Below are 15,687 nucleotides of genomic sequence, written 5' to 3' on the forward strand. Positions count from 1 at the left end.
TCAGAGGGCTTTCCAGATGCTGGCATCCTGTCATTTTTACTTCCTCTATTGAAATGAATTTGGTTTTGTTTCTGCTGCGTCCTTTGAGCATTGCCGGTTGCGGATGGGTGACTTGCACGCTGTTACTTATCTGAATAATCCGGGTGGATGGCGTCCGTAAAAGAAAGATGCTTTAGCATCACTAGTGCTAAGTGGATTACTGGAGCCTAAAGTCTGTAGACACAGAGCAAGAAAATATGGGATGCCCGGGGTTTGGGCGCCTGGCTGTGGCCTGTTGATCAACGAGAGTGCCTTGCCTGTAGACAGGAGCCCCCTTAGAGTGTTCTGCTTTGTGCTCCAGTACGGTGGTGGTGGTTAGGAGTCGCAGCATGGAAGCAAAAAGTGGTTGTAATAGTAAGGGGACGGAAGAGTTGGACTCTATGCAAAAAGTAAATAAATCAGATGTTGCCAACTCTCACTTGGCTGTTGAAATAAGCTTATATTCAAACCAGGCCCCGATGCCCGCTTCCAAGCTCTGCAGAAAGAGCCTCCCATCAGAAGCATGGTCTTTGCAGCCGAGAAGGGTGCGTGCTTGTTAAGCAAGGAGCATTAAAATCACATATAGTTTTTTTTCTTGAGAGAAGCAGCACCTGGGCTGAGTATAACTGCATGAAATGTTCCTGACTGTGTGAGTATGGCATGAAACAGATGGGGCTCTGCTGGCCGCTGTCCAAATATCCCATATTTTGTGTGCATGAGTATATTAGCAGGAATGTGTGTGCCCAGCTATAAACTAGGTGGGAAGTGTCTTAACAGGCTGTGAAACTTCCCGAGAAAGCTCTGTGATCAGTCACGCTGAGATGTCTCAGTTGCTCAGCAGGCAAACTGGGCCATATTTATTTTTAGATAGTCCAAATGTTTGAAGCTGTCTGAGTGTGCGTTTGTTGTTTGTGGGGTTTTTTCGTGTTCCAAAAAGCTTCAGGGAGCAGCAGAGTTTATCAATGGACTGGGATGGGCGCTCAGTTGTATATTGCAGGCAATGGAGGAAAAGGCTGAGTATACTCACCCTGTTATTGCTCTTAATGTAGACATGCTCTTAAATATGAGTATGCGGTATAGGGAACCTGGATGCTCTTCTGGCAAAGCGCTCATCGCTTCAGTGCAGCTTTTATTTACCAAGGTTTCTGCCATGTAATAAGCATTCCTGAAAAACCGTGCCAGCAAAAATGCAGCTTTGCAAGTAGCTGAACCCATCCAGATGACAGTTGAGGATGGTATCTTTTGAGACCTTTGTTAGCGCACGTATGCAGCACAAGCATCAGCAGTATTTCACTAGAAGTAATGCTGGGAAGACTGTCTTGTAGTAAACTGGGTTTTTGATTAAAGCTATGTCTAGGTGAAAATGACTTATATTTGATGTATAAAAGTATGTATCCCAATGCAAATGAAATTTCTGTTCATTTTATTCAGGTCTAAATGTACAGGAATTCTTCCACTGCTCTGGAGACCTCAATACAATGGTAGCTTTTAAAGGTGGCTTGAGAACCAGGAAGTGAAACTGCAGAGTTTAAAGATCGTTTTCCACCCTAAATTGTTGAGTGCAAAGGATCAAAATAAACCTGGATTAAAAAGAACTAATGGCCTGTATGTGTGTGTGCCTGTGCGTATGTGACACTGAGCACATTGGTAAACCAGCCTGCTCAATCCGGACAGCTTGCACTGTATATTTTCCAGAGGAATCGGGTCCTCCTATTAGAAAGGTTTTTTCCCCTAGTGTCCCCCTTCCCCCTTTCTCTCTTATGAGTTAGTAATACTTTAGGTATGCAAAAGTTGGGTACAGATGGAAATTTAATAGAATCCAGAATTTTATGGTGTAGGTTTGTTATGTAGGGGGAACTACACTGGCAAAGGCATTTTCTCCGTGAAGAAGTCTTCATCTGGTTTAGGAAATTTTCTGGAACAGCTGTTTCTAGTATAAACTTGGTGGGAGGTAACACAGGTGAAAAATGATAGTGCTGTAATATCTCTTTAGGTGAGAGAGCTGATTACCCCACCCTGAATCTTCCTTAAGACCTTTGGGGTGGCTTCTTTGTCTTCACTCTAATTTATAGGTTTTAGGGAGAATAAGTGAGGCTTGGACATGACTGGGAGAGAATGTGTTTGGGCTGCCCAAGGACGTGCAATTGAGGATGTCTTAAAACCTGGTCATTTTAGGATTTATTTTCACAGCTGTCATGGGAGCTTTTTCCATTTTAGCATAGCCCAGATGTAAATGATAAAATATAAATTGAAGATTAATGTGCACCATCTTGGTATGTGAGCAGTTCAATTATAGGCAGAGCAAGCAGAATAATGGAAAATACATTTGAATGATTGTTCAGTTAATATAATTTGCGATGAATTATTCACAACAGTTTGTTCAGCCAGCTCTTATTGTAATCACTTTCTTTCCTTCATTTGCTATGCATTTGAAACCGCTTCCCACAACTTGCGCTTGACATGTAATAAAGTATATCTATGCATCCAGCCTTTTCTGCCGCCTCCCCCCACCTACACGCGAAGAAGGACAGATTTCAAAATGCTCAGCATTTTAGGTACTGAGCTCTCTAAGAAGTTAATCAGAAGTGTTGAAGTGGAGGCGGCTGCTGCTGCTGAACACTCAAATGTGATCCGTAAAAGCCCATTCTGTAGGCTGCAGAGTGACCTCGACTCTGTTTAAGCTAGCAGTGATTTGGTCAGTCACGCTATCTGAACACCCCTTGGGTTCACTTCTTTCTTTGTCACAAAGCTGGAGGAAACCTTGGTTACGAGTGAACCTTGTCTATCTACTGTCTGAACATCATGAGCGCTGCGTTGAGGTTTTAGACAACACCTGTATTTGGAGCAGAACTTGACCAGCTGGTATCAGGTGATTAATCTGCTTCCTTGGTGGCAGAAGTGCGTGTTTCCTACTGGGGCAGCATTTTCAGTCCACGAAGGAGGGAGGAGGAGGTGCTTTTGCACCTCCCTGCATGTGGCCCTGGGCCTTTCTGAGCAGAAGTGGCACACTCGATCAGGTCCGGGTCTCTTGCCTTATGCTTTTAAGCAGCCGAGCAGGTCTATCGGCAATGCTGCAGCATTTTCATTGTGGTTCTGTCTTTCAGCACCACAAAATATTGTGACTGTGTCTCCCTTTCCTGTTCTCAGGCACTGGCAAATCCACCAAGATATATTTCTCCTAAATTCCATCAGAAAGGAGGGCTTATTCTGCCTGGCCCCCAAGGAAGGGGGTTGGGTTTTAAACTAGGTGGTGGGCACGGGGGAGCCTCCGCATCCCTCTGGAAGCTTGCAGGAAGCCTTCGGTGGCACTGGGTCCCCCTCCCCTTCCCAGCACTGGGACTTGACTCCCCATCTCCATGTTCCAGCTCACCATGGGTTGGGTGAACCCCTTCAGCAGCACCCCAGGCGTCTGTGGGTATGTTGTCACGTGAAACTGTTCCAGGCTGGTTTGGTGCTCGCTGGTGAAGCCAGCATCCCTGGTGCGGCTCTCGTGCAGCAGCCCGTGCACAGGGAGCGTGCCCTTGCCTGCTTGCTTTGCTCCTGGCTCAGTGGGGACAAGGCAAGCCGTGGGCTCAGCACCCAGCAGAAACAAGAGAAACTATGCAGAGAGGGAAGGAAGGAGATAACGTGGGGCAGGCAGGCAGGATGAGCAGGGAGTGAGGAGGCAGCTGTAAGTCCCGAATATCTCATTTCACGCCTGCCATGGGACAGCAGCATGGGGTTCCTCACTGACGGGTGGCTGCGTCACTGCAGGTCCCCTCCAAAGAGCTCCTGGCTAGTAAGACAGACACTAAACAGGCAAATGAGACGTCCTCGTGGACCGTGCTGCAGGGTGAATCCTGAAGAGCAGCCACTGTATGCAGCTCTCCCTGCGGTGGCTGTGCCAGGTTCCCAGGGGGCTGGGCAGGACCAGGGCCATGGCCTGCTATGGGCTTGCTGGGACACTGGGTCAATTGCCTCACTTGTAAAATGGGGTGTATATGTAGTAGAAAATTGCAGTTCTTGGAAACTTTTGCCTAGCTGTCAGGATTTGCTGTCTGGAGCATAGGGAATGAGTGAATATCAAAGAAGACAACATGCTTCTGATTTTGGAGATAAAAGGCAGGAGTCATTGCTACCCAGCTCTCTGCTCCTATTTCAGAACCTCTAGATGCTAACTCAAACTAAAGAGTAATAGGAGAGGAGTTTGATCTCTTCTTTAAATGGTGGTTTAAGTGATTCCTAGGTACCCCAGCCATAAATAGTTTCATTGCCTTTATCTAGGTCCGTGTGTGATCTCCAGTACTACCTCAGCCTATCAAAACAGGCAGGAACATAAGTCATCTTCTGCGAAATGCCATCCTTTTTTCTGGGCCCTAAGGATAAAGGGTACTGAGCGGTTATAGTCTCAGAGGCTCAGCCTCTGAGATGGCAGCCTGACTAACGCAAGGTGAGACTGGGGGGAGATACAAATAGTCCATAACAAGCTGGAATTTATGCTACTGCTTCTTCCCTGTGGAGGGACAGCACTTGTAAGGTTAATCTGCCGGCGTCTATTTGCCCAAATCTCCATAATCAGGCAAAACATGATTAGGAAGCTGCATGTTGTTAGTACACAATGGCTCTTAAATGACTGAGATTGAATTAAACCCCTAATGGCAGAGTGTCCAAAGTAAATAACAGAAAAACAGATCCACTGGTGAATGACGTGCCCATCAGTCAGCTCCTATTAGGAGAGCAGGAACTTGGGGCTAGCCAGCAGCAGTCACAGAAGCGTAGTCATTAAATTGGATGTACTGGCTGGGGATCAGCACTTATTATAGCAAGGTCGCAAGTGTCAGGAGGTGGATGTGAGCTGAGTGTAGGCGTGAGCTTCCTGCATTGGCCGCCTTAGCTGGAAAGAACTTAGCTTCTTCAGACTTCAGGGGGGTTTGCTGCGAGGAGCGAGGGGTTTTGTTCTTGTCTCTTTTTGCTTTTTTTTTTTTTTAATATCAGTTTTATCTAGTAGGTGTCAATGTCTTGCAATTATTTCTGGCAAAAGGAAATTCCAGCATTCATTTTGGGCCAGGCGAAACAATCTCGTGATATCAAGGGTCTGATATCACTTTTGTCCGTTTCTGTCTTCCTTTTCAATCACTTCAAAACAGTGACTTCCAAACCAAATTTCACTTTGGTTTCAGGTTTACTTTCTTGCAAGTATATTTCCCAGATCTTTAAAAACAAAGCTTTGTAGGTGAACGTTAATGTCATCGCAGACACGTTTTCCACTGAGGAAGTTTCTCATGTTCTACTCTGGGTGCCAGAAGAAGCGCTGTCGTCCCTGGGACAGCCCTGCAGACTATTTTCCCTAGGGACTTGTAGACTGAGCTCCCTTGAACGGTGGGGAAAGTGAGCTGTCAAAACCAGCCTGAGCAGAGGCTGTAGGGTGTTTTGAGGGTGACCAGTATCTCACTCTTTGATTGTGAGCTCTAAAGATGTTTATTGCCCTTTTAGCCTCATTAGTGTTCCTTATTTTGCAGCTCTGATTTCTCTTAATGGTTGCATCCTTGCCAACAAATTAGTTGGAACTTGAGTATCTGTTGCTATGCTGGCCCTCTGGAAACGCTTAGGGACCTCTGGCTTATGCCTGCACTGAGTGACGTTTAGCTGGGAAGAGCTTTAGGTAGTGAAATCTCTGGAGAAAAAACAGGGAATAAGAACGTAAGCAATAGAAAACAATAGAAAATAGCAATAGAAAATAGTAGCAATAGAAAATAGAAAATGAATCATCAAAAATCTGTCTGTAACGTTGAATTTGGAATATCTGTGGTATAGCTATTAGATTGCTTCCTCTACTAGCCTTATTGCTATTACCTGTGCAAGATCTGTACCCCACAGCAAACTTTGTTTTACCTAGGGGCAGATGGTTTTCCAGGTGTTTCAGAAATATGCCTTTTAATGGAATAAATCATATCCTTTCCTCCCTCGTACCCCTAAATAGAAAGGCAAAACAAGCAATAAGCAAGTAAAGCCTCTGGAAAGCTTTCTTCGAATTCCCGACAATTGATGTGAAGCGTTCAAAGCAACCCCAGCGTATTTAAGAAGTGTCTCTGACCGTACTATGCATTTGGGATTGTTTGAGATCTGGTCACTTCTTGAAGCAAGACTTCATCCCTCACAGTAGGGTCTCTGTTTCAATGGTAACTCAGGACCTAAAAATCACAGACTGCTTTCAAGCTCTACTGTGTTGTGGTGTGGAGAAGTTGCACTCAAAGATGTTGCAAAACAAAAGATAAATATTTCGATTGTTCCAGCATAATGGTATGAAAATGAAAGCGGTAGGAATGAAGTCTCCATCTGGAATGAAGTTAGTGGGAAAACTGTATGCTGCTGCTCTCTACTGGATGAAAGCGGGAAGGCCTGCGCACCCCGGTGCGGCCTGTGCCGTGTTGGGGCTCTCGGCCGCGAGTTGTAGGGCAGCTCCTGCCTCCTGCCTGCACTGAGACACCCTGATGGTGCAGGGTCCTCTTGCTTGCTGGTGGTCAGGGCTCTCTGAAGCCCAGAGGTGTGCTAGGATTATTGATCTAATTCTCCTTTCTTCCTGTCTTCCTCCCTTCCAGTGTGTTATCTACTGAAGAGCAATATCAGCCCGGACCTGTGCAATGAGGATGGATTAACTGCACTGCATCAGGTGAGGCTTTGCGGAGAGGTCACTGCTCCCTGCTGCTTCTCAGTGTCATGTCTTCCCAGCTTCCTGAGGAGCAGGACTCTTGGAGCGGACCTGCCCAGGACTGGCTGCTGGTGGAGAATGGAGAAAGCTGTGGCATTTTGTATTGTTCATCAGCTGAAGCAGTTTTTTACCATGTTGTCCTGGGGATTGCTGGTTCCTGGGGAGCAACTGGGATCAAACCCTTCTCTTGCTGTATCCCAGACTTTGGTCAGTGATGGTAAGAGCTCAGGAGCTGGGCTTGGTTTCAGACATGAGCAGCGATATTTCTCCCACTCTTTATAGGGCTGGGCTGCAGACTTTTAAAGTAGGTAAACTCAGATTCTTTCAAGAGACTACTGCAACCCACCGGTTTTGGAAGTGGTTTAGTTAAATGGCGTGCAAGATGTTTAGAAAGCCTTCATGTGATCTGCTGTGCTTTCTACTTTTGAGAGGTTCGGTGACTTCTAAAGGTCATTTTGAAACGGCAGCTACTGATGTCCCATAAAGCACAGAGCCATCATACTGTCCTTCTTGAGAGCCTTCACGCTGATGATGCCACAAGAGTTTCTGGTCATCTTCCTCAGGCCTCCATCCCCACCCCTCCTCTTGAGTCCTGATTTTCAGTGCAAAAGCAGCAGGCGAGTCGGAGTGCCAAAAGCCTGTGGGCTGGCCAGTGACTGGCAGCTGCCGCCTCCGCTGCCCAGGGGAACAGTAGAGCGCTTGTTGGACATGCTCTGCAGGCAGAGCAGGGACTCTGAAGTTTTCTCTCCGCTAGTCCCTGCTGTAAATGCTCTCATTGACTTGGGCTTTTGGAGGCTTCTGCAAGTCACTTTCTCTCTTCAGAGCTGGATGGATGTCTGCTTAAAAATGCAAACTGGCTTCTAGAGGAATAAAAGCTCCCTGCCATGGCCTCTCCAAAGGGACATTATCCTGCACACAAAGGGAAACACAGGCAGCCTGTGACAACGGCAGCCTCAGTGCTTTCACCGCCAGCTCCTGAAGCCATGGAGAATCCCAGCTAGCCCACTAAAGGACCAGTTATTGTAAAGGTGCCTTTGGGGGTGGGGGCGAGGTGAGGACTTTGTCTTCATTGGTGTTAACTGAATCCCTGAACAGAGAGGGCTTGCCAAATGAATAGGGTTGCCCGTTAGTGGTGACTTCCCGTGAAGTTTGCAGCTTATGGTTCTGTGATAACTCGGCTGGGTGACAGGCAAGATTTTAACCTCACTTCCATATATAAATAGTAAACAGAAATAGCAATGCACAGAGGGTCTTTGTCACTCGGCTGCTAAAACGCTTGTTCTGGATGTAGTTCAGCTCCATTAAAAGCCTATACTGCAACGCTGAGTTATTTAAACCTCCAATTTGGGTCTTCAGTAATCTGTAGACCTTAAACAGGCTTCCTGCGCAAGGATGAATCTTATTTTAGTGTCTCTATCATGCACACACTCGTGTCGGGAAGTAAGGGTGAGGTGGATTAAAGAGCAAATTCAGCCTTCCCCAAAGGGGAGCAGTCCAGGTCCTTCTTGCAGGCTGCCTGGGGGACAGTGCTGTATGTGCATCCGGGATCCTGTGCTTAGGAACAGGGTCACCACAAGGAGGCAATTAAACAGAAGAGCCCTTTTTTCATCCTGTTCTTTAGACCTGTGATGAAGGATCATTGGGAGAATTTGTGTGCTTCCCTTGCAAAAGAGATGTACATGTATTTTAGTCTATGAAGAGAAGGAATAAACACTAGAATAAAATTATCAGACTCTACATGCTGTCAAAATGCCCAATTTAATGCACTTTAAAGAGGGGCAATTTTTTCAGGAAATGAAAAATGCGCTCATAATTTTGGGAATCCAGCTTGAATCTCTTCACATGACTGTGGTAGTAGTTTGAGTTGCTGAGACTTTTACTCATTGCATGCCAGTGTGGGGGATTTTCCCTAGGAAAAAGGAATTTGAGCTTCATCCCTTGATATAGTGTTACGCTGAACTGCTATGTCAGCTCTTGTATATGAAAGACCGCGTGACACAGAAGCTTTGTGCCTCTCTTACTGTTGCTTCCCCACTGCTTCTGCCCCCAAAACACAAGGCTTCATAAAACACCAGTGACCTTCAGTACATCCAGTGTAGGTCTTCTGCATGACGGCTTTCTGCCTTGATTGTACTGAATTTGGTGTGTGACTATACTGGAGACGCTGGTTGCCAAACACTGCAGGAAACAGTAGATCCCCTTGTCCCATTACCCTGGCAGTACAGAGCGGGTATGAGCCCTGATCTTCTGTAAATTTAAAAACAAAAATGACCTATCTGCATCTCTTGCTTACCAGTGCTGCATAGACAACTATGAAGAGATAGTCAAGCTTCTCCTCAACCATGGGGCCAATGTCAACGCCAAGGACAATGAGCTGTGGACTCCGTTGCATGCAGCAGCTACTTGTGGTCATATCAACCTGGTGAAGATCCTCATCCAACAGTAGGTATCTTTTTATGTCAATCCCTTCCTGCAAGGCTGATCCTTCCCATAGCTTCTGCTGATGCTGGTAGAACCTGAGACTGCTTGGTACCCTGCAAGATTGGAGCAGTTGTGCTCATTCCCTGCTTTTGGGCTATACATGGGACTTCTTGCTGTGAAGGGGGAAGAGGGTGGAAGAGGAAGAGAAAAAGGCTGAGGAGAAGCAGTAAAACCCCAGGTGACTCGACTAAGTTTTGTGAAGCTGCTGGGATCCAGGCATAAACTTCCACTTGTGGCTTGTGTTCTGGTGTGTAGGTGCTTGTGTTTGTGCATGTTGAATCGTGCTCACAGTAAGGGGTAGAAACAGGAGCAGCCAGTAGGACCCACTCTCAGGCTTTTAAACACCACTTCAAGTCTTCTAGCCACAAAGAGTTGCTGATGCAGGAGGACAGGATGTTCGTATAGCTCAAATACTAGGGTGGACTTTGTGGCCTGTCTTACTGGGTCTTAATTAGTAACCAGTCAGCTTATTGTAACGTATGTGTTCCCCCACTGTGACACAGGATGCTCATACTGGATCTTCCACTTGCCTTTAGAAAGGTCTTAAAGCTTAACTCTTTATTAGTCTTGCTGGTGAGGGGGAGGAAGAAGGTAGATGTGTTTTGAGGTAGACTATGAGCAGCATTTAGTGAGCACCTTCTGAGAGCCCTATCTGGAGCGGATAGTGTTGGCTCTGTATGGAGCCTCCTCCTTCGTTTGCAGAGCGCTCGTGTAGTGGACAGAGCAGGCTTTGGGGGTATTAACATGCTGCCTTGCACAAGCAGTGCCTGTTGCTTGTACCCCAGGGCCACTTCTCCCTGGGATGCTGTCGTTTTGAAGACCAGCACCGAAATTTTGTTCCTGCCTTTTTGTCCTTATAATGAAGGAAATGAGGCAAAGGATGCAAACAATAGTCCCCTGGAGGACAATCCACTTGGGACAGGACATTTTCAGATGAGGGGAGAAAAACAGAACAAACAAATAAAATGTGGAATGATATAGTGCATTCCTGACTGAAAGCTGAGGATAAGAGAGCATCATGGACATGGGTGGCAGGCTGAGAAACTGGCGCTTACACTTGGGCCCCTAGATACCACAGCCTGCCCTGTGTCGACTAGTTGCCAGCAGATTCAGACTCTAGCAACCTAACGTCATGATCCTGTGCTCCGAAACAGTCTTCCCCAGGCTTTTGTGGATTGGGGTTATTCACTTTCTGTAGTATATAGCACAGTGTGGGGCTGCTGTGATCAAAGTTGTGCTTTGTAACAGGTCTTGCATAACAAATGCCCTGACACTGAAGGCAGTCTTTCTGGTGGTGGGAACAGGATCCCTTGAAGACCACCAGAGGAAGTAGCCTACAAGATAAATCCAGTTCCTTGCTTTTTTCATTTGCCGGTTAAGCTGACCTTAGTGTTTTGCAAATGTGAATTTCGATGTAGTTTGTTCTGCTCAGGCAGAGGGAGGGGAAAAATAGGAAAGGGAATCTAAATGCAAGTGGATCCTGTCTGCTCTCTTTCAAAGGCTGCTAACCTTTGAGGCAGATCAGAGCTCAGCTGAGTGGGGGCTGCTAAATATATAGCTAAAATGGCATAGCTCAAGAGGTGCTGCAGATTTTCTACCATGTTGTGGGACTACAGGGACAGTGATCAATTTAGCTGGCTATTCTGCTTCCAAAAGGTGACCTCTTGGAGTTGATACAGATACAAACTGAAAGAAATACTTTTGAACAATCAGAAAGAAAAAATTACCAGTTGCCAGGATTTTTTTTTAATTATTATTTTTTGTCAATGTGTCCTTGGCTAGACTGAAGGCTTCCAAACTCTTCTGGTTCTTGCAAACTTTTCGTTGGAGGACAGCCAGACCCCCAGACAGCAAGCAACTGGGAGTTGCTTGGCATTGTTTTCCAGAAATTCAGTGAATAAATCACTTCTAGCACTGAGAAGCTGCTGGTCTGTCCAGTGCTGGGAAGAGAGGTAGGATTAGGGGAGAGCAGGAAAAGGTTAGCAGCTCATGTTCAGTTACTGCGGGTTCCCTGCATCCCATGAAGGAGGCAACTTGCATCTACTTCTAGAATTTATCTTCCCTCTTCGTAGCTGCACGGCTTCTCTTCACATTTGTCTTATCTTACACAAATCTTGGTGACACTTGGGCAGCTGTAAAGCCTCAGTTTTGTTTTTGCTGTCTCAACGATAGGTATTGTCTGCTCTAGGATGTCTGAGGTCCTTTCTTTGTATATCAATGCAATTTTCTTCTTGCAGTGGAGCAGACTTACTGGCTGTAAATGCAGATGGCAACATGCCATATGACCTCTGTGAAGATGAGCCAACCCTGGATGTCATTGAGACCTGTATGGCATATCAAGGTAAGAGACTTGAGTACCTGCAAACTGCAGAAGTGGGCCAATGTAGTACTAAAAATTGCCTTGCTCCTCAGCTCTTGATTTGCCTCTGGAGAAAAGCAGAAAGCTGCTGCCTGGCACAGTTTCTTGCAACCTAACTCTGCCTAGTTTATCTGATTCCTGAATTATGATGAGGGGCAAAGGACGGCTGTCAGTCCCCTTAGTCATATAGCCCTCTCTGAGAAGGGTGAGGAATCACGTGAACTAGGAATCACAAATACAACTTTACTCAGCCCGTGGAGACAGAGACCATTTCCCACTCTTCTTTCCAACTGGAATTTTTACAGGAATTACACAGGAAAAAATCAATGAGATGCGGGCCGCACCGGAGCAGGTCATGATCTGTGACATCCATGACATACTTGCGACTGGAGAGGACCTGAACAGGACTGATGCCCAAGGTGCTACGCTGGTGAGTGAAACTGCTGCGGTTCCACCTTTGTCTTCCTTCAGCCTCCGCGTTTCAAAACCTGCCCTGTGGCAGGAGGTTATACAAAATCACAAGGTGCAAGTTCGGTGAGAGGAGCGAGGAAACTGGTTGGTCTTTTTCCCTGTTTATTGCCACATAGGAACAGGCTCTGTCCACGAGTACAGCTGGCTTAAGCTAGGGTCTAACCCTGCACTGCTTGAAAAGAGTCCCCTTGTTCCTGTGAGCTCTGTCATCCAGCAGCTCAGACGCGGTAATAAGGCCGCTGGACTCCTGTGTCGTGTCTTGACAGTGGTTGATAGCAGCTGCTTCATAAGAAAGGCGCAAATCCTGCAATGAGGAGGTGCAGAACGTGATGCTCGTGCTGAGCTCGGGGGAAAGAGGGTTGAAAGGCCTCCCAGAAACTTTTCACTTCTGGCTAATGCCGTTGTCTGACTTGACTCCCACATGGGAGCATGGGGGTTTCCTCGGATTTTAATGGGAGCAGGATTGGGTGCTGGGCCCTCTGGAGACTCTGGCTTCTGTTGTCTTTCTGCTTTGCCTAGTGTCTAGCTAGCGCAGAGTGAAGTAAGTGTCCTGTTTATTCACACAGGATGGCTCTTACCCCTGGGCAGAGGAGAGCATCCAGGCCCAATGTATAGCACGAGGCCACTGGGCATCTGGTTTGACTGGACAGTCCTAGCCCTCTTGCCTTCTGTTTTGCTTGCAACGGGTCTCTTAAACCTTCACTTACAGTGCTCCAGACTTACGGAAAGTTCAGTAATGCTGTCATACGTTCTGGGACCTGCATACTACCTAGGTTGTTTGATGCTTGGGTCCAGAGGTAACTCATACCTGAGCTATTTGATGGCATATTTCTGACCAAATCCTAGCAGTTTCAAGTTTCCTGCTCTCAACTGTCACCTATGGCACATACCAGCGGTGTAGTGCTAGGGTCAAGGAGAGGGATGGCTCCCTCCCAGATAGACTTGGATGTCTGAAGTCTTTATTGCAGCTTATTTTTTCACAGGTTTCTCCCTTAAGTAGGGATTATATTTTATATAATTTGAAGCAGACCTCTTGACTTCCCTTTTTGTATGACTCCCGCCTTCCTTGTAGAGATTTTAGCTGTGACACTGCCCTCCAGCCCCTGGAGAATTGTTAACGATTTTACCAACTCTCAGCATTGCACTCAAGCTTGCATTTGCTGTTCAGATTATTACTGAAAGTTAAGTGTTTCCTTATTAATTCATATGACCTCCAGAAGGTATGACCCACTACCATAAAATCTATGTAGAAATTAGATGAACTGCCAGAATGCATCAGCATTTGTTTCCAGGTGACAGTTGAATTTTGTGCGGTGGGATCCATGTGGAAAATGTAAATAAAGAAGCTTTTGTTCTCCTCTTCAGCTTAGCTGAAATGCAATGAGCTCTGAGTGGTGTTCATGCTTCCAGAATAGCTCACAGAGCAATGTTTTGCTGGGAGATGTAGCAGCAGACAAGTATTAAGAAAATCCCCAGAGATATGAAGTGTTTTGGTGAAGTACAGGAGACTATTATTGATGTTTCAGAAGTGATGGATGCAGTTGGAAGCCCATATCTGAGAAATCAGACCCCCTTAACTACAAGTAGCCAAAGATTTAGTTGTCTGGTTTTTTTAAATGGTGAAAGCAAGATTGCATGAATGGAAGTGCACTTGCATGAAGGCAGTCCTGGCTAAAGCAGGACTGAAAATTTAATCAAAAAAATCATATCCACAGCCCTTAGTGAAGGAAGAGGAGATACTCTTTTGTCGTGAAGAACACAGAGGTTGCGGGGCTGGTGTTCCCCATTTCAGGCTTTCATTTTGATGGTGCTGTTTGCTCACAGATTGGAACGTGCTTAGAAGGCTTGATTAAAAATTGAAACTGTTCTTCTTTCTAACGCACATATGTAGGTGATTTTAGGAACTGTTTAGCAGTTTCCTCTCCAAAGAGAATTACATGCAGGTAATACTGAGATTCAGCATACAGGAAACAGTCTGTCTTTGACTTGATGGAAATGCATCTGCCAAACGTAAAATGTTCTGAGAGTCCAAATTTAAACTCAGGCATTATCCAAGAAATTCCACTGAAACTTAACATGGCAAAAAGCAGTCGTGGTCCTTGCAGGTTGTTCATGCTCTGTTCCTTGTCTCCTAGCTCCATATAGCTGCAGCCAATGGTTATCTGCATGCAGCTGAAGTCCTTCTTGACCAGGGAGCAAGCCTGGATGTTAAGGACTGGGATGGCTGGGAACCTCTCCATGCTGCTGCTTTTTGGGGCCAGGTAATCATTGTGTGGCAAATGTCATGGGTGAGGATGCCGTAAAGGGCTTTCTGCCTGGGTGAATTGTGGAGTTCTCCACAAACGGAAGAAATCTATACTAGAGCTGGACTCGCAGGATGGTGTTAGATAAGATCTTTCGTGGTACCAAAAAAGAACTTGTTGCTGAGAAAGCCTGCACGTCTGTGCAGCTTGAATGGTAGTAGCTATGTTTAACATCATATGTATACGAGAATGATTTTAGGCCAGTTGATCAGGCATGCAATTGCTTCTTAACTTATTCTAACTTTTCAGCTTTGAGGCAGAAAACATCTGCCAAAAATACCACTATCAACTTTGATTTCTTTCCTTTTCTTTAGATGCAGATGGCTGAGTTGCTTGTATCCCATGGGGCCAGTTTGAGTGCCAGGACATCTTTGGATGAGATGCCAATAGGTGAGTTTGCTAAGCTCAAAAAAGAGATCAAAGCCACTAAGAAATGAAGCTTTTAGAGATCTTCCCCCCTAAGCCTGCTAGAGTCCTCAGACAGTGCTTTCAAAAGTGTTAGCACTTCATTTTTCAGGTGTCTTTAGAATCGAAGTTGCAGTGACTTTAACTGGATTAAAGTTTTAAAGTGTCTAATTTGTTCTGGGTACTTCTGAAGGTGCTCCTTCTTGCCCATAAAAAAGAAGGGATACGGTTTTTGTCCTGTGTGTTTGACCCATTCATGTCATCCCTCTATACCTTTAGCCCTAAAACTTGGGCCTCTCTAACTCTGCTTTGATACGACAAAATGTGATAAGCTATTTGGGGTTGAAGAGGAAAGAGAAAACATGCAGAAGTCTTGGAACAGACTGGAAGTGAAAATGCCAAAGTGCTAGCATCCAGCCATGTGCATTATAACGTTGTGCCACGTTTCCTGTTGGCCAAAGGTTTTCTGAGCCTTAGCTGAAAATCTGTGCATCCTTGTTCTGAAGAATGAAAGTTCTTGTCTTCCTCCCTCACCTGCTCCGCTTTTATCTACTCTATCCTTTCGGACGCTTAAGGAAAGGTGCTTTATTCAGGGGAGCTGCAGTCTCTTTGTTGCTGAAATTCTTTTCCTCCCGTTCTGAAGTGTTAAGACAGTGGCCATTATATCTATTACCCTTTCATGGGTAAAGGCACAGCGTACTGCTAGAGATAGGACAAAACCTGGCTGAATAGCTGGGGCATTGCACACTTGCATCCCTGTCACAATCGACAGGTCTTGTTTTCTGATGCTATTTAGGTGTCCAAACCATTCTGTCTCCCCTAATCCCTTTGGTGACACGTGTGCCTAAGCCCGCTCTGCTTAAATTCCCTTTCTCATTCTCCTAGCATTTGGAGGCATATGTACCAGGAAGGCACAGTGAGTTACATGGTGGTAATGGTACCACATTTGAACAGCCTGACTA

At 45.9% G+C, this 15,687-nt stretch overlaps 1 protein-coding gene across 2 annotated transcripts in view; it reads left to right on the forward strand.

The window, feature by feature from the left end:
• Positions 1-15,687, forward strand: part of PPP1R16B (protein phosphatase 1 regulatory subunit 16B) — a 71,279-nt gene that overhangs the window by 47,058 nt on the left and 8,534 nt on the right. For both annotated transcript variants that reach the window (XM_068912339.1, XM_009671141.2), the window contains exons 3-8: positions 6,597-6,667; positions 9,003-9,148; positions 11,425-11,528; positions 11,852-11,976; positions 14,153-14,278; positions 14,635-14,710. In XM_068912339.1, the coding sequence (XP_068768440.1) occupies positions 6,597-6,667; positions 9,003-9,148; positions 11,425-11,528; positions 11,852-11,976; positions 14,153-14,278; positions 14,635-14,710 (648 nt within the window). The remainder of the gene's footprint in view (positions 1-6,596; positions 6,668-9,002; positions 9,149-11,424; positions 11,529-11,851; positions 11,977-14,152; positions 14,279-14,634; positions 14,711-15,687) is intronic.

This window comes from Struthio camelus, chromosome 18 (genome assembly GCF_040807025.1).
Source record: "Struthio camelus isolate bStrCam1 chromosome 18, bStrCam1.hap1, whole genome shotgun sequence".
NCBI classification, from domain to species: domain Eukaryota; kingdom Metazoa; phylum Chordata; class Aves; order Struthioniformes; family Struthionidae; genus Struthio; species Struthio camelus.